The sequence below is a fragment of the Cynoglossus semilaevis genome, chromosome 19 (assembly GCF_000523025.1).
Source record: "Cynoglossus semilaevis isolate Cse_v1.0 chromosome 19, Cse_v1.0, whole genome shotgun sequence".
Lineage (NCBI taxonomy): Eukaryota > Metazoa > Chordata > Actinopteri > Pleuronectiformes > Cynoglossidae > Cynoglossus > Cynoglossus semilaevis.
In genome coordinates, this window is record NC_024325.1 from 6,835,095 (window position 1) to 6,851,432 (window position 16,338).

The 16,338-nt window shown below is 38.1% G+C and overlaps 3 protein-coding genes and 1 non-coding gene across 5 annotated transcripts; 3 read left to right on the plus strand and 1 right to left on the minus strand.

Moving 5' to 3' along the window:
• Nucleotides 1–1,046: 1,046 nt before the first annotated feature.
• Nucleotides 1,047–5,001, minus strand: LOC103395051 (heat shock cognate 71 kDa protein). Its single transcript, XM_008332613.3, has 9 exons — nt 4,872–5,001; nt 3,940–4,151; nt 3,573–3,778; nt 3,316–3,468; nt 2,680–3,235; nt 2,375–2,577; nt 2,039–2,237; nt 1,719–1,951; nt 1,047–1,273 (listed from the first exon to the last, which is right to left on the minus strand). Exons 2-9 carry the CDS (start codon nt 4,142–4,144, stop codon nt 1,076–1,078), a joined length of 1,953 nt encoding a protein of 650 aa, XP_008330835.3. The 5' UTR covers nt 4,145–4,151; nt 4,872–5,001; the 3' UTR covers nt 1,047–1,075.
• Nucleotides 5,002–5,158: 157 nt separating this feature from the next.
• On the plus strand, nt 5,159–11,645 carry crtam (cytotoxic and regulatory T cell molecule). Of its 2 annotated transcripts, none has more exons than XM_025065883.1 (10): nt 5,159–5,969; nt 7,233–7,373; nt 7,465–7,617; nt 7,808–7,927; nt 8,263–8,418; nt 8,786–9,070; nt 10,038–10,103; nt 10,215–10,364; nt 10,492–10,593; nt 11,238–11,645. In XM_025065883.1, exons 1-10 carry the CDS (start codon nt 5,924–5,926, stop codon nt 11,384–11,386), a joined length of 1,368 nt encoding a protein of 455 aa, XP_024921651.1. In that variant the 5' UTR covers nt 5,159–5,923; the 3' UTR covers nt 11,387–11,645. The 2 variants fall into 2 exon arrangements, with proteins under 2 accessions (XP_024921651.1, XP_008330836.1); XM_008332614.3 differs by having other exon boundaries at nt 10,507–10,593.
• A 615-nt stretch (nt 11,646–12,260) lies between these two features.
• LOC103395053 (heat shock cognate 70 kDa protein) lies at nt 12,261–16,247 on the plus strand. The gene is made up of 9 exons (XM_008332615.3): nt 12,261–12,415; nt 13,219–13,428; nt 13,718–13,923; nt 14,018–14,170; nt 14,246–14,801; nt 14,898–15,100; nt 15,223–15,421; nt 15,500–15,732; nt 15,807–16,247. The coding sequence occupies exons 2-9, from the start codon at nt 13,224–13,226 to the stop codon at nt 15,999–16,001; spliced, it is 1,950 nt and encodes a 649-aa protein (XP_008330837.1). The 5' UTR covers nt 12,261–12,415; nt 13,219–13,223; the 3' UTR covers nt 16,002–16,247.
• Nucleotides 13,551–13,644, plus strand: LOC112488668 (small nucleolar RNA SNORD14). The gene has a single exon (XR_003053009.1). It is a non-coding gene; the product is annotated as a small nucleolar RNA SNORD14 (small nucleolar RNA).
• Nucleotides 16,248–16,338: the final 91 nt, after the last annotated feature.

A 16,338-nucleotide genomic window follows, 5' to 3' on the forward strand; every position in this document is an offset into this window, starting at 1 on the left:
ATATATTAGTACTTGCTAGGGACAGCCCTTTGACCTTAGACCAGGAACCTTTTTATAACACTTTGTTTTGTTGTGTTGACCAATATCCTGTTAGCCTATGCTCCAAGTGACTATTAGGGGGCCCAACATGGTAAATACCTGGCTTGGCTCAGTTTGTATTTACTACAAGACACTACCCTACCCATAATGTCTAAATTGTGATAACAAAACAAAAGAGGATTTACAGTTTCAACTTGTTTATGCCAGAATACCAGTTAATTAAAGTAATTACCTCTTACTGTCATTACCAGCCTTTGATAACTTTAACTACCACAACATTTGGTTATTCAGTTATTACATGTGATGTTTAGTAATTATGTTGTTTAGGTATAATTTGTTATTGTGCTTTTGTAACAATTAGTAGGAACAATTACTGCCAGATTTAAGGTCTGAGTCCATTCAGGGTGTTTTGCTTAATGATAGTTTATTGCAGGCCTATTAGGAACAACACCTGTTTTCACAAAGTGTGGTTCTTTAGTAATATGGAAACAGAAAGAAAGCTAGAAAAGGTCACATTATAAGAAAACACAAAAGAGAGACATCTACTCATGTTAAGGTTTGTAGTATCTTTATTTTTAACCATTCACAACCTATATGTAAAAAAAATTCAAATAAAATATATGGACCCACCGTACATTAGTCTGATGGTAAAGTGGTACCAGATACAACTTAACATTTATTTGGTTTAATAGCCACTAAAATGGTATGCTAATGCTAAACAGATTAACTATAGCTGATAACTTAGAGTTGTGTTTTTACTGCCATGTTTTTCCTCATTTTAAATTTGAGCCAATATTATCAACATATTCAACTGAAAAATGCAAGGTGCAATACTTTTCCATAGAATGAAAAAGGTTTTGTAATGTAAGTTACAATAAAGTGCATAAAACAGAGTTACAAAGACATCTTTTGGAGACATGCGTCAGTGAAAACTATTTCACTGAGTGCTTAATCCATCGTACAGTCATACTTATGGTCATGTTCATGCTTATTCATTTTTCCAGTGGTGTACAATATCTGCTGCAGATGCCACAGATTAATCGACCTCCTCAATAGTTGGCCCAGTGGATCCTCCACCTGCAGAAGCACCAGCCGCTCCAGGGAAGTTTCCTGGCATCCCACCGGGCATACCTCCAGGCATTCCTCCAGCACTCTGGTACAACTTGGTGATGATGGGGCTACACACCTTTTCCAGCTCCTGTTGCTGATGTTCATATTCGTCTTTCTCTGCAGTCTATATTACAAGCACAAACACATGAATTCAGATACAAGATTTAGTTCAAAGCATATAAGTATCACCATTACCCCTGGGGTTGGATGGATGAGCTTAATGAAGCCTGACCTAATTGTTAGTAACGAATTGTTTAAAGCGACCATGCAGTTCTCCGATTGGCTGTTTATATTTCACGGGGTGTTTTTGGGGGGGGGTAACATTTCACCTCCAGTCCCAAACACATCTGTCCTTAGGGGCTGTTCTTCTTTCATCTAGTTGTCAATAACAGGTCTCTATCATCATCAATGAATTCTTCTCTGGAACATGTAAAAGTACGTAGCAATGTACAAATGTGTTCTTAGCACTGCCTTCAGCAGAGGGAGGGGATCATTTTCCTTTAGTGTGTTTAAACCATGCCCGGAGTCCTATGTTTAACAGAATTGTACTAATGTACACTGATCCTCACCTGGTTCTTGTCAAGCCAGCTGATGACTTCATTGCATTTATCCAAAATCTTCTGTTTGTCCTCGTCGCTGATCTTGCCAGCAAGTTTCTCATCCTCCACAGTGGACTTCATATTAAAAGCATAGGACTCCAGGCCGTTCTTAGCAGACACCTTGTCACGCTGCACGTCATCCTCGGCTTTGTATTTCTCAGCTTCCTGGACCATGCGCTCTATGTCGTCCTTGCTGAGTCGACCTTCAGTTAAAAGAATATATTACCATTTGTTTTTGTGTGACGACATTGCAGCTGTATTTTGCATGATTAATCGTTTCATTTTCGTACCTTTGTCGTTGGTGATGGTGATCTTGTTCTCCTTTCCAGTGCTCTTGTCAGCAGCAGAGACATTCATAATGCCATTGGCATCAATATCAAATGTCACTTCAATCTGAGGAACACCACGGGGAGCAGGGGGGATGCCCGTCAGCTCAAATTTACCCAACAAATTGTTGTCTTTGGTCATTGCACGTTCACCCTCGTACACCTGTTTAGGATCAAAAAAATTTATAGGAAATGGTTATAAGATTGGCACATGTAGTGAGTCTGAACATCTCAACAACCTCCTGTAAAATCTCCAGAGGAAAGTAAGTGTATCCGTATGGCTTCTTTTGCTGACATTACCTGAATGAGGACACCAGGCTGGTTGTCTGAGTAGGTGGTAAAGGTCTGGGTCTGCTTGGTGGGAATGGTGGTGTTACGCTTGATCAGGACAGTCATCACACCTCCAGCAGTCTCAATACCCAGGGACAGAGGGGTGACATCCAGAAGCAGCAGGTCCTGCACATTCTCAGACTTGTCTCCGCACAGAATGGCAGCCTGGACAGCTGGAAATATGGTTAATCTAGTTAGGTTTTGTGCCAGAAATGTTGTATGAAAATTATTTTATTGTCATAGATGTGCATGTCAATTATTGGTTATGAATTTACCAGCGCCATAGGCCACTGCCTCATCTGGATTGATGCTCTTGTTGAGCTCCTTTCCATTGAAAAAGTCCTGGAGCAGCTTCTGGATTTTGGGGATACGGGTGGAACCACCAACCAACACGATGTCATGGACCTTCCCCTTATCCATCTTTGCATCCTGGAGAGACTTCTCCACAGGGCCCAAGGTGCCACGGAAGAGATCAGCATTGAGCTCTTCAAACCGAGCCCTGGTGATGGATGTGTAGAAGTCAACTCCCTCGTACAGGGAGTCGATTTCGATGCTGGCCTGAGTGCTAGAGGACAGTGTGCGCTTGGCCCTCTCACAGGCAGTACGCAGACGACGAACAGCCCTCTTGTTGTCACTGATGTCTTTCTTGAACTTGCGTTTGAATTCTGTGATGAAATGGTTTACCATGCGGTTGTCAAAGTCTTCCCCACCAAGATGAGTGTCTCCTGCTGTGGATTTGACCTCGAAAATACCATCCTCTATGGTCAGGATGGATACATCGAAGGTGCCGCCACCAAGATCAAAGATGAGGACGTTCCTCTCTGCTCCGACCTGAAAAATAAAAGACAGGGTCAGCCTCTCTGTTGACGTTGTAATGGTTGAATAATTCTACATCTAGTAATAAACCTCACCTTCTTGTCCAAACCATAGGCAATGGCAGCTGCAGTGGGCTCATTAATAATTCTCAATACATTAAGGCCAGAGATTGTTCCAGCGTCTTTGGTTGCTTGGCGTTGAGAGTCATTGAAGTATGCAGGAACAGTGATGACGGCATTTGACACAGACTAGAAAGAAGTTCAAACAAACGTTAAGTATAAGGTCAGTTATAATTTTCACCACAGTTGCTGTTTCTGGAGATATTTTTTCCTTTTACAAAAAGGGAACTTACTTTTCCCAGGTAGGCTTCAGCAATCTCCTTCATCTTAGTTAGCACCATGGATGAAATCTCCTCTGGGTAGAATGTTTTGGTTTCACCTTTGTACTCGACTTCCACTTTGGGGCGCCCACTGTCACTAATGACATCGAATGGCCAATGCTTCATGTCAGACTGAACAACTGGATCCTCAAATCTTCTGCCAATCAATCGTTTGGCATCTGTCATCAAACAGAACATCTTGTATGTTTAGCCATTTTTTGTTTAGTTACACATTTATATCATCTGTTATTCACTAACAGGTCTGGCTGTGTCAGGATGAGATCATAGGGATAAATGAATGTTTAATCACTTAGATCACTTTGCACTCTTCTTAACTTACCAAATACTGTGTTGGTGGGATTCATTGCAACCTGATTCTTGGCTGCATCTCCAATCAGCCTCTCTGTGTCAGTGAAGGCCACGTAGCTGGGTGTGGTCCTGTTGCCCTGGTCATTGGCAATGATTTCAACTTTGCCATGCTGGAATACACCAACACAGGAGTAGGTGGTCCCGAGATCAATACCGACTGCTGCTCCTTTAGACATGATTGCTCTGAGAAAATAAAACAATACCTTCAATGTTAAACCAGTAGGGGGCAGTAAAGTTGGATATTTATGGCTGCATACAACATGTAACGAGCAGTAGGTTGCTGCTAGTCTACTAGTATTTTAATGTGAGATAGTTACTGCACCATTCCTTACTTGGAGGTATTAAATATCAGTAAAACTTGATTCGTATGCTGTAAAGTACGATGGCGTTTCTTTTGATTAGACGCAATTATATTATGTAATCACAATTGTACATATTATATTATATGTTACGATCTAAAAAAGAGTAATCAGTGGAAAAACATTTCAAAGGCGACTTGACATATTTGAGTGTAAGTACTTTGTGCTGTGTGTTTACTCGTGTGGTGGGTTTGCGGTAATTTAGTTCAAATAGCAGATCGGTTAATATCTCTTTAAACACAGAAGTGCAATCTGCAACATCATGGTGGAGTTCAAACTGCTGATCCATTGTCTCCACTGGACTGAGACATCCCCTCCAGCCAACACAGAGACACAGATACACCAACATACACTGCACCAAGCTTATGACCAGATATTTATAAACGATTCAACAGTAACTCTGTTACTTTTCTTATATCATCGACTCGTTCTCCATTTTTAGGGTTTCTTTGGCCGAAAACAAAATACGCGTAAAATATATCATTTAAAATGTATAACAGACAGCAAACGAGCGTAGCAGTTGGTACAAAAATCCACAGCCTACCTGTTTAATGTTGTTTTGAAGACCGTTTGCGGTAGGAATGCTTCAATTCGTGCTATTCTGCTGTGGTGAGCTGCGTAACTGTTTATAAACCCAGGACGAGCCAATCAGCTTTCAGACTAGCAGCTTCTAGTACATTCTGGTTCTCTCTTCGCGTTACGTACGTGCCTTTTGTCCTCTGATTGGCCGAGCAGAGACAATATAAAAAAAAGAGAGTTCCAGAATTTTCTTTTACGTTCGTCAGTTAGAGAAAACAAAGTCATGAAAGGGTGACGCATTAAAGTCGGATGAATAGTGTTGGTTATGATCCAGGCCGAGAGCATAAGATATACTTACCCATGACAAAGTTAAATGGTGCTGTTAACTTGCTCACTGTGAAATAAATTGTATTCTTACCTTAGCTAATAATAAATAAATAAAGTACAATACATATTACAGAAATCGTTTGATCTTTCTTAGGGTTTGTGTACATATACACAAGTTATGGTCAAGACATAGCCTAATGATAGGAAACAGGAATAATCAGTTTTTTAATGTCAGTGTAATTATTATAAATTCGTTTTATATACACAAAGTTTTACAACTGTATGTTTCAGACTTTTTAAACTTTGCTTTTGTAAAACATTGTATGTAGACCTGCCCTCAGGAAACCACAGAACACAGTACAAAAACATATCATTTCCTAGTAATGATGCTTACATTATATTTGTACTATTTAGAAAAACACTAAATAATACATCACAGTAAACTAGTGGTCATTACATTTAAATCATACATTAAAAAACAATGTATTAATTATCCAAGATTTTATTTTCTTGTATTAATGTGATGGGGAATGTGAGCTGAACAAAATCTCTTTTCAAAGATAATCTAATATGGTATTTCTTGAACTTTTAACCTTTTATTTTTGCTGTTTGGGTAAACCCTGTGAATTTCAATTAGAACTGTCGTATGGAAACCACGAGCCTGTGATGTCATGGAAGGTCCCTCAGCGGAGTATAAAACAATCAAAAGATGAGGAAACGCAACAGTGTGACCGTTACTAAGTCAGTGAGATGGAAGTGAAGCTGCTGCTCATCGCCTTTTTGCTGCTCGTGCAGGGTGAGTCTTATACTTTCACTATTGTTAACTGGTGTGCGATTGTTATGAAAAACAAAAGTAATGCTGAAATGTAGCATTTGAAAGCATTCAGCGTACTATAGGAATTAGCAGTAATTAAAAACTTTCAGACTGTATAAATTAGTATGATTGGATGGCTGATGCTTCCTACAGAGTTCATTTTACAGATAAATCTCATTATTCAAAATATTACCTTGTTGCTGGATATCAAAAAATGTTTTGAATATGAACTAAAAGTTTCACATGCAAAAATATATCCTACATTTGACATTTTGACATAAATGTACAGTATTTATCTTACACATCAAAGGCAACATCTCCTATATAAGTTATTTGTAATCATGATAGACATGTTACAGCAGTTTGTTTTAGGGTTTTTGCTGTATTACGGTTTTTGTTGTTGGGGTTGCGGGCTCTTAAAAGGTAAAGGTAACGGCAATCTGATTACAAAAGCAGGAATAAACTAAATTGCAAAAAACACATTTTCTGATCACATGCTAAATGAGGTGTTACATTTATGTTTATGTTGCATACATACTATTTAGATAACTTTAAACAGCTATATGCATATCACTAGCGTTTTGTTTAATGTGAAACAATGTTGCTGGAGTTAATACTAGGCACAGACTATATCATTTTCAATCTTTGTTCCGTTGTTCAGTTTTGGACTGACAGACCTCTTTGACCTTTGACACTTTGAGCCCACTGACCACACTTTTTGGTCTCCAGCTTCTCCCACACATGTACTTTCCAACCTTGTCATAGGAGACACCATTTTAAGCCCCCTCTTGTGAACAGCCCACAGCAGAATAAACTGACATACACTTTGATGACACTGACCACAATCTTTCCTGTCACATGGGTGTTGCATTCATTGTGGAACATAACTGGGGGTCTTGTTTTTTACCATTCCGACTACCTCCACTTAACAATCACTTTCAAACCCACAGAATGGAATAGATGTGTTAAATTGGGTTTGAGCTTCAATACAAATGCGTGGGACACTTTCACTGCTGAATTTTAACCACTGACAAACATACAAGGACAGAGTTTTATTTTCTATTCTACTATTAGTTGCATCGCATGTGTTATGAACCCAAAGATTCAACAAAGAAAATGTTATTGTCAGGTGTACAGATCTAAATATTTTTTATTTAATACAGTTTTTATTACCATGTCATGAAGCTTTAATTACTCTTTAGCAGAGATCACAATGATGATTTTTTTTAAATGTATGTCATTCAGATTCACTTGCTGTTTGGCGGAATGTGACTGTGATAAAAGGCCAAACACTCCATCTGCACTGCCCTATAAAAAACGCGCACAAGACCACAGTGGAGTGGAGAAACCCCCAAAACAACATTATGTTCTTCAATAAAAATAGAGGTAAACATTTCTTACATTTAATTCACAATAAAAAAAGCTCTAGCCCTATTTACAATTTTAATGTTTTATTTTCTTTGTCTTTTTTCTCCAGTTTTGAGAAACAAAAAATACAGGATTGATAGACTGTCCATGTCTGAATTTACCGTCAGTGTGTCCAATGTCACCATCAGTGATGGAGGCATCTACACGTGTTCTCACTATGGCCACCAAACAATTGAGAAGCAAGTGAAGGTGACTGTGTTGAGTAAGTACATGTACATTGTTGCAGTTACAGATTATAATATTTTGAATCTTGAAGGATAGGATTTTGATTAATTTTAGGAAGAGTATTGAAGCAATAACCATCTTTGCAACATCTATTTACTATAGCATTGTTCATTAGATGAGTATTTCGTAATACCATAATAACATCATCTTTGGTTTCTCTTTTAAAGGTCTTCCTGTAATATCATTTACACAGCATGATGGGAGAATGGCCATAAAATGTGTGGCTGAGGGAAACTACCATGCTCCAGAGATTTCCTGGAAATTGGACAAAGGGCCTGAAATCTTCCGTAAGTTGTTAAAAAATAATACAGGTTGTTTCACATTTTCAGACTTGATCTATTTAAAAAATTGAAGGAACAAAATAATGGGATTTCTAGGAAATGTTCTCAATTTGATTAATCAAACAGGGGGTGTTGGACTTTAAGAAATAATAACTGAAATGATAACCGAATGGGCACTTATACATTAAACAGTTTGAATGTATAAAACGAGAAACACTGTGAATTTAATTTCAATTTCTGGATAAAGAATAAAGCAAGGGGGAACAACAAGGGAATCTAAGTGTCTCCTGATGGTGCAACTAAAAATATGTTTTAATCACATCCGTTTTTTTCACCTACAGCTCAAGCTCAAGTCCATACAGAAGACAATAAATATGTATCTGTGGATGTGTTACAAATTCACTCAGTGGACACAACAGTGACTGTAAAATGCCTTGTTCGCCATCCAGCTTTACATTTACCAGCCCTGATGAACTTTATAAAAGTTGAAAGAAATGGTGAGTACTAGGAAAAACATCCTATTTTATTAAAAGTAAAGTAAAGTTTATACTATAGTACATGGTCAAGATGAGGTTAAATTGAGGAACTGTGAAAGCTGAGTTGTGGTGTCACATATTAAGGAAAGTACCGAAGAGGAGTTTTTTTGTCTTTTGAGTTTCTCTACAATTCTGTTCATGTGACTATGGAAGTTAAATGACCAAATACATCACAACCTCGTGCTATTTCCCTTTTCTCTGTGTTGTAAACATTACTTTCCCATAACTTGATGACTTTAAAATAGATCAGTGTCTGTTTTGCTTACATTAATGTTGGGTTTGAACTGAGTGACTATCTATAACATAAACCAATCTTTTTTTTTAACAGGAGCTAAGTTCCATGCCACAACTACAATTAGCCTGCCCAAAACTGAGCTTTTGGAATCAACAGAAGCTTTGACAAAGATGCCCACCAGGTCTGGGCATGGCAAAACAACAACAGTTTCCCTCACAACCAGTGATGTGAATAAGTCTCCATCAGTGAGCCATAATAAGACATCAGCTGTTTCCTCCAATCACACTTTTTCCTCCAGTGAGCCACAAACGATCACAGTGCCCACAGTGTTTCCAGACAACACTATCACAGCCACAGATTCACATTTCAGTCCCACTGGTGAGTCAAACTGCTTTTACTCATTTTTACTGTGGGCTTTATCTCACCAAGTGTTTCACATCAGACAACCCTTCATAGAATTCATATAGAAAACTATTGTATCTAATGTAGAATGTTACTAAATTAATATGAAATAATTTACCATGCAACTGCAGCTTTTGCAATATAGAGTATTACCTTTAGAAACTTTTATATTGAGTACTTTTTACATCAAACTTATTGTATGTTAAATGGAAATTTTAAAAATTACTGTAGGTTTCAGTGTGGGGTTCAGCTGGTTTCTGAACCCACACTACACATTTGTTTCCTGTGACTAAACTTTCACACTATAGCACACAAAATCACTGTGGAAAGAGAATTCACACAAGTGATGCAAAGGAGTTGGTTATAACAGTTGACACAGACTTGTATGGTTTCATATATATTTGAATGGTGGAAAACACAAAGGTTTCTTAGAACATTTTTTATCCTACGATACAAAAATGTATGAGTGGGTCACTGATAATTATTATTTTCATCAGATGGAAGGAATGTTTGTTAGATTTTTTACTACTTGTTTGTCTATAAATTGAAAACATAGACAAATGTTAACCAACATTAACCACAAATAATAAATACTGAAGTATTCATATGTATATGTACAACAAGAGATGGAGTTATTCAAAAAGTTGTCTTTTCCTTTAGAAATAGATGATGTTTTTTAAAATATAACATTTTTTTATATAACAAAACCTATAACAACAACATTCTGTAGCATAAACTATTACGAGCAATACCAGCCAAATAATCCAATACTGTACTGTAAATATAATAATGTACTGTTTCGTTCAATTATTTTCATTGGTATTTTGTAAGAACAATGAGGTGCATTTAAATAAAAAAACATTGCTTACTTATTTTGTGATGCAGCACATTTTCAGTTGACAGTTTTTTAACTCTATATTTTTCCTAATCATTTTCTATAAAGGTTGGACATCTATAGATCAGACGACAGAGAATTCAGTCTTTAACAACACAGAGAGAAATAATACAGGTAAAACTGATAATGATGTTCTCATTTAGTAAAATACAACGAATTGTGTGATTATTTTCTAGTAGAATAAAGGTTTTGTTGACCCATGAACAATGTTTAAACTACTTACAGTGAACCAGAATGAACTAGATATGCGAAGAGGACGTAACGGAAGTTCATCGTTGTTGGTTTTCCTGGTGACATGCCTGATTTTCTGCCTTCTGGTGGTGGTCGTGTTTTTTGCAGTCAAGTTGAGAAGAGCACACATAATCTGGAGAAAAGGTGAGAGGATCTGATCTGTTACTTAATTCTGATGACAAAGATTGTTAGGGTGAAACTACTATTTAGTCAGGGCTTGATTACATATGAGTATTGAAATGTATCTGTATGTAAATAAACATTTTAACAGTTTTTATTATTACAGAGAATGAAGACTCTGATCCATCAGAGGACAGCAGTAAATCAAAATCAAGCCAGGAGGAGAAAAACAACAAAGAACAGAAAAGAAGGGGTAAGATAACTGCACATCAAGTAAATCCATGGGATTTTTAGTGATTTAAATATTAATATTTAAGTTATTATTTATCAGAAATAGCGTCATAGAACGTGGTAATGGAAACCAATCACATTATGCGTTTTCCCCAAAAGTTATTTCTATCAATTTAATAGCTTTTATAGCTATTTTACAAGGATAATTACTCTTTAAAGTTATTATCAATGCACAGAACATTTAGTGAACATTGTAAGATCTTGGGAATTTTTTTTAATGATTTACTTAATTCAAATTTAAGAGCCACAATGTCTTTTATGACCCCTTGGCCTGCAGGGATAGAAAGATACAGTTAAAGCCCCAGGTAGTTTAGCCCATAGTAATTGTTATTGTGTTCAGCACTGTGATCGTCAAGTGAAATCTTTAGTATTTGAATAGTATTAATTAATTAGTAATAATTTCAGTTATGTAATTTAGCAACACCATCTTGATCATCTCCTTAATTTGATCAACAAAGACAGACACAAGGAAGACGTGTAAGGAAGTTCTTATTTTTCCTAATCCAAGATAAACATATCGAAGTCTAGTTAGGGCAGTTACAGGGAGGTACCATATTTCTGCAATGACTCAGTTTCTATTTGACGCCCTCTGGCCTACTCTTACAGGACACTTAAACACTGCATTCACGCAGTACGTCACTGAGGGACCAACGGTGGCAACAGTGACAAACACAGGTGCCACAACAGGATCAGCCTGTGTCAACATGGAGCAGATGTCTCAACCTCAAACTTCAATAAAGGAGACAGAGCTATGAGATCTTTATGTTGAGAGAAAATAGTCTTAAAAGATTTCACCCAGCTTCACTTAACTCAACTTGTGTCTCTGCTTTTTGTGTGTTATTCAGAGACTGAAAGTGAATGTATTACATTATTGGTTATAATTGGTTATATTATGGTAATAATTCTTAGTAAATGTTTACTAGAAATGTTCATAAACAGGCATTGTGTATATTGTATAAATGTTGTACATAGTTTTTACTTGAGAAAATAAATTTTATTTTTTCTTGAAAATTCCTTTGAGATTATCTTTTTTTGAAGTGATTCTTAAGACGAGCTACGTCATCTCTAATGGGACATAATTTTATGCTTTATTATTTTTTCCTTATTAAAATACAATCCTTTCCTTTTAGTTATACTTAATGACTTTATTTCCCCTCTGCCCAGTCACATGTAAACAACCATTTCTCAGAAATAGAAAGTAGAGGAACTACAACACATGGTGATGTGTTGGACCTTTGATAATGTCACAGTACAAAGGTTAAAATAAACTTGTCATGACAGTGACATATTTATATAAAGTTTCATGTTTAGTATTTTTATAATCTCCAGTGTTCTTTTTATTTAAAGGAATCTAGTAATATTTGTGCCAGCAAGGCCATATCGTTCAAACTGTCTTTATATTAAAAACGTTATCCCTCAGTAGATTAACATATTGTTATAAGGCAGTTATTCCATACTTTTTAATGTATGACGGATACATATACAGTACATATACGAATGGAATTAGTCTGCCGCAGGAATGAACTGTAATTTCTGGTGATTATGAAACACCGCCATCAGTCAGGAAGTGGGTGGGACTGATCTACGTCATCAAGGTCCTATTGGCAAAGTGTTGTTGAAAGGCTGGAGGAATCAGCCTTTGATTGGCTGTTTCAATGGTCATATAAAAGCTTCACCGAAGCATGTAACTTCCTTTTCCTTCTAACACCGGCAAGGGCAAGCAAGGGCCGCTGCACCATACTCCATCCAATACTGTTCAAAGTCATCTGCGGATCACATTGTCGGTAAGATTTGTATAAAAGAAGATATATCTTAATACTTATTTACGTACTGCGTATAATTCGTAACCCTGTAAATATGAATGTTTTAAATTTTTGCATTTGTTAAATAAGTAGAAAAAATCGTGACCAGTAATTTCCCTGTGAGTATTGTTGTACCTGTATACAATATGTTTAATAAATTAAGTATGTAGTGCGATTATATGTATGTTATATATGGCCAGTATGACCACGAGTTTAACCGCTATAGCTAAGCTATCGTTAGCTGCCTTGTGAAGGGGGATGGGGAGAAATGTTCCAGAAGGTTCTGGCAGCGGCACCTGATAGACTTCCGGTTCCGTTTTTAAACACATACTCCTTTGTACGTCATACATTAATCATAGTATATTGTATAAAATGTAACGGAACATATTTTAATCTAGATTAATGCCTTAGAAGCCGTTGACATTTAGGAACTACAATTGCCGTGTTCTGTGCGATTGAACGTGTGGAAACGTGACGCCCTTTGTGTCATACTGCCTTAGCGCCTCGTGTTCCTTTCTTGTAGTCAGCGGTGGACATTTAAAAAAGAAATTAAGATACCTGTTCATAAATAAAATGTTTTTTGTTTAACTACTCGGATGCTATTTAAACATTAGTATGGATACTTTACTATTACAAACAACGAAATCTTTGTTCTCCACTTCCTAGTTAACCGTATTTTAAAGGACCTTTTAGCATAGGTTTTACCACTTTATTTCCTTGTTTAATATCAATTCATGTTAGATGTATATGCTAATTTTAATTATCACTTTTCTTTTTCTAACTAGGAATCATGTCAAAGGGACCAGCAGTTGGTATTGATCTTGGGACCACCTACTCCTGTGTTGGTGTATTCCAGCATGGCAAAGTTGAAATCATTGCCAACGACCAGGGCAACAGGACAACACCCAGTTATGTTGCTTTCACAGACTCAGAAAGGTTGATTGGAGATGCAGCCAAGAATCAGGTTGCTATGAACCCCACCAACACAGTCTTTGGTAAGGTTTGTCTTAAAATGTGCAGTAAACACTTGTGATCCAGGCAGTCTCAGCTGGATGTCTGTTATTATTGTGTGCAAGGGTCTCAGTGTTAAATGCATACAGCTATGGAAGACTTGCACCCACTGTGATGACGTTTTTTCCTGCCATTCGTAGTTTACACCAGAGGTCTCACGACCAAAGATGGCCAAAATCCTTCCTTGGATGTCTGAGTGGGCTATCTAAAAGCACATGTTATACTCTACATGAAAGTCACAGGTTGTTGAACAAAACTGAATTTTTGTTTCAGATGCCAAGAGACTGATTGGCCGCAGATTTGATGATGCAGTTGTGCAGTCAGACATGAAACACTGGCCATTCAATGTCATCAACGACAGCACTCGTCCTAAGGTTCAAGTTGAGTACAAGGGAGAGTCCAAATGCTTCTACCCAGAGGAGATCTCTTCCATGGTGTTGACCAAGATGAAGGAGATTGCTGAAGCATACCTTGGAAAAGTATGTTTTAACCTTTTTTGTAAACACTACACTACAAAACATGCATCTTGTATTGAATTTTAAGTTGTTTTTTTTTTTTCTTGTTCTTTTACAGACTGTCAACAATGCAGTCATCACAGTGCCAGCTTACTTCAATGACTCTCAGCGTCAGGCCACTAAGGATGCTGGAACTATCTCAGGCCTTAATGTCTTGCGTATCATTAATGAACCCACTGCTGCTGCTATTGCCTATGGTTTGGACAAAAAGGTACTTGACAAAGTGTCTTCTTCTTTAACCTTTAATGTTGCTGTGGGATGTATTTAAGTTGGTGTTTGTTTGTAGGTAGGAGCAGAGAGGAACGTCCTCATCTTTGATCTTGGTGGCGGCACCTTCGATGTATCCATCCTGACCATAGAGGATGGTATTTTCGAGGTCAAATCCACAGCAGGAGACACTCATCTTGGTGGGGAAGACTTTGACAACCGCATGGTAAACCATTTCATCACAGAATTCAAACGCAAGTTCAAGAAAGACATCAGTGACAACAAGAGGGCTGTTCGTCGTCTGCGTACTGCCTGTGAGAGGGCCAAGCGCACACTGTCCTCTAGCACTCAGGCCAGCATCGAAATCGACTCCCTGTACGAGGGAGTTGACTTCTACACATCCATCACCAGGGCTCGGTTTGAAGAGCTCAATGCTGATCTCTTCCGTGGCACCTTGGACCCTGTGGAGAAGTCTCTCCGGGATGCAAAGATGGACAAGTCACAGATTCATGACATCGTGTTGGTTGGTGGCTCCACCCGTATCCCCAAAATCCAGAAGCTGCTCCAGGACTTTTTCAATGGAAAGGAGCTCAACAAGAGCATCAATCCAGATGAGGCTGTGGCCTATGGTGCTGGTATGTTTTTATGGTTTACTAGTTGGTGTGTGCATGCATGTCTAAACCTACTGTGCAGATGTGGTTGAGTTCTCATTGGCCTTTTCTCCTCATTAGCTGTCCAGGCAGCCATCTTGGCTGGAGACAAGTCTGAGAATGTGCAGGACCTGCTGCTTCTGGATGTCACCCCTCTGTCCCTGGGTATTGAGACTGCTGGAGGTGTGATGACTGTCCTGATCAAGCGTAACACCACCATTCCCACCAAGCAGACCCAGACCTTTACCACCTACTCAGACAACCAGCCTGGTGTCCTCATTCAGGTAATGTCAGCAAAAGAATGAAGATATGGATATGTTTACTTTCCTTTGGAGATTTTACAGGGAATTGATGTTCCAACTCACTACAAGTACCATTTCCTGTAATTTATTTTTTTTATCCACAGGTGTACGAGGGTGAACGTGCAATGACCAAAGACAACAATTTGTTGGGTAAATTTGAGCTGACGGGCATCCCCCCTGCTCCCCGTGGTGTTCCTCAGATTGAAGTGACATTTGATATTGATGCCAATGGCATTATGAATGTCTCTGCTGCTGACAAGAGCACTGGAAAGGAGAGCAAAATTACCATCACAAATGATAAAGGTATTTTAATGAACATTTTTTTAGATTAAATATAGCTACACTGTTCCAAAAGTCTTAAGCTCCTCCATGTTGCATCAGGTCGTCTTAGCAAGGAAGATATTGAACGCATGGTCAAGGAAGCTGAGAAATACAAAGAGGAGGATGATGTCCAGCGTGACAAGGTGTCCTCTAAGAATGGTCTGGAGTCTTATGCTTTCAATATGAAGTCCACTGTGGAGGATGAGAAGCTTGCTGGCAAGATCAGTGATGATGACAAGCAGAAAATTTTGGACAAGTGCAATGAGGTCATCAGCTGGCTTGACAAGAACCAGGTAAATATCATGCCTTTGTTTGACTTGTTCTATGACACAATTGCAAAAAAAACTAAGTTATTCTTGTTTTGCAGACTGCCGAGAAGGAGGAATATGAGCATCAGCAGAAGGAGCTCGAGAAGGTGTGTAGCCCAATCATCACCAAATTGTACCAGAGTGCTGGAATGTCTGGTAACATGCCTGAGGGTATGCCTGGTGGCTTCTCCGGTGCACCTGGTGGTGCTGCTTCTGGTGGTTCCTCTGGACCAACCATTGAGGAGGTCGACTAAACATTCCATCTTCCTTAGCTACCGTACCTCAAATCTGCGGAAGTTTACCCTCTTACAGCACATGTTAGATGGTAAACAAGCTTAAGAGTGAAATTCACTTGATTTAAAGATAGGGTTCAGGGATCATTTTTGCATTGTTAACGCATTCGGGAACAGTGTGTAGTTGGTATCACTCGGTTCATCACATGTTTGTGAATTGTTTTCTATACAAAGGTGGCTTTAAAAAAAATAAACTTGCAACCCTTATGTCTTGTCTCTGACTAAAATGATTTTTTTTTTTTCATGTATAACAACTTCGTAGATGCCCTAAAGTGACACTTGCACTAAATCCTTGTAA

What these genes read in the sequence shown, in the direction of transcription:
- crtam (XM_025065883.1), top strand. Translation starts at nt 5,924, where the DNA reads ATGGAAGTGAAGCTGCTGCTCATCGCCTTTTTGCTGCTCGTGCAGG. An exon ending in TATAAAAGTTGAAAGAAATG is followed by an intron (nt 8,419 to 8,785) that starts GTGAGTACTAGG and finishes TTTTTTTAACAG; the next exon opens with GAGCTAAGTTCCATGCCACA. An exon ending in TTCACATTTCAGTCCCACTG is followed by an intron (nt 9,071 to 10,037) that starts GTGAGTCAAACT and finishes TTTTCTATAAAG; the next exon opens with GTTGGACATCTATAGATCAG.
- LOC103395051 (XM_008332613.3), bottom strand. Translation starts at nt 4,144, where the DNA reads ATGTCTAAAGGAGCAGCAGTCGGTATTGATCTCGGGACCACCTACTCC. An exon ending in CCTATGGTTTGGACAAGAAG is followed by an intron (nt 3,236 to 3,315) that starts GTGAGGTTTATT and finishes TTTATTTTTCAG; the next exon opens with GTCGGAGCAGAGAGGAACGT. An exon ending in CACCATCACCAACGACAAAG is followed by an intron (nt 1,952 to 2,038) that starts GTACGAAAATGA and finishes TTTTAACTGAAG; the next exon opens with GTCGACTCAGCAAGGACGAC.
- LOC103395053 (XM_008332615.3), top strand. Translation starts at nt 13,224, where the DNA reads ATGTCAAAGGGACCAGCAGTTGGTATTGATCTTGGGACCACCTACTCC. An exon ending in CCTATGGTTTGGACAAAAAG is followed by an intron (nt 14,171 to 14,245) that starts GTACTTGACAAA and finishes GTTTGTTTGTAG; the next exon opens with GTAGGAGCAGAGAGGAACGT. An exon ending in GCTGGCTTGACAAGAACCAG is followed by an intron (nt 15,733 to 15,806) that starts GTAAATATCATG and finishes CTTGTTTTGCAG; the next exon opens with ACTGCCGAGAAGGAGGAATA.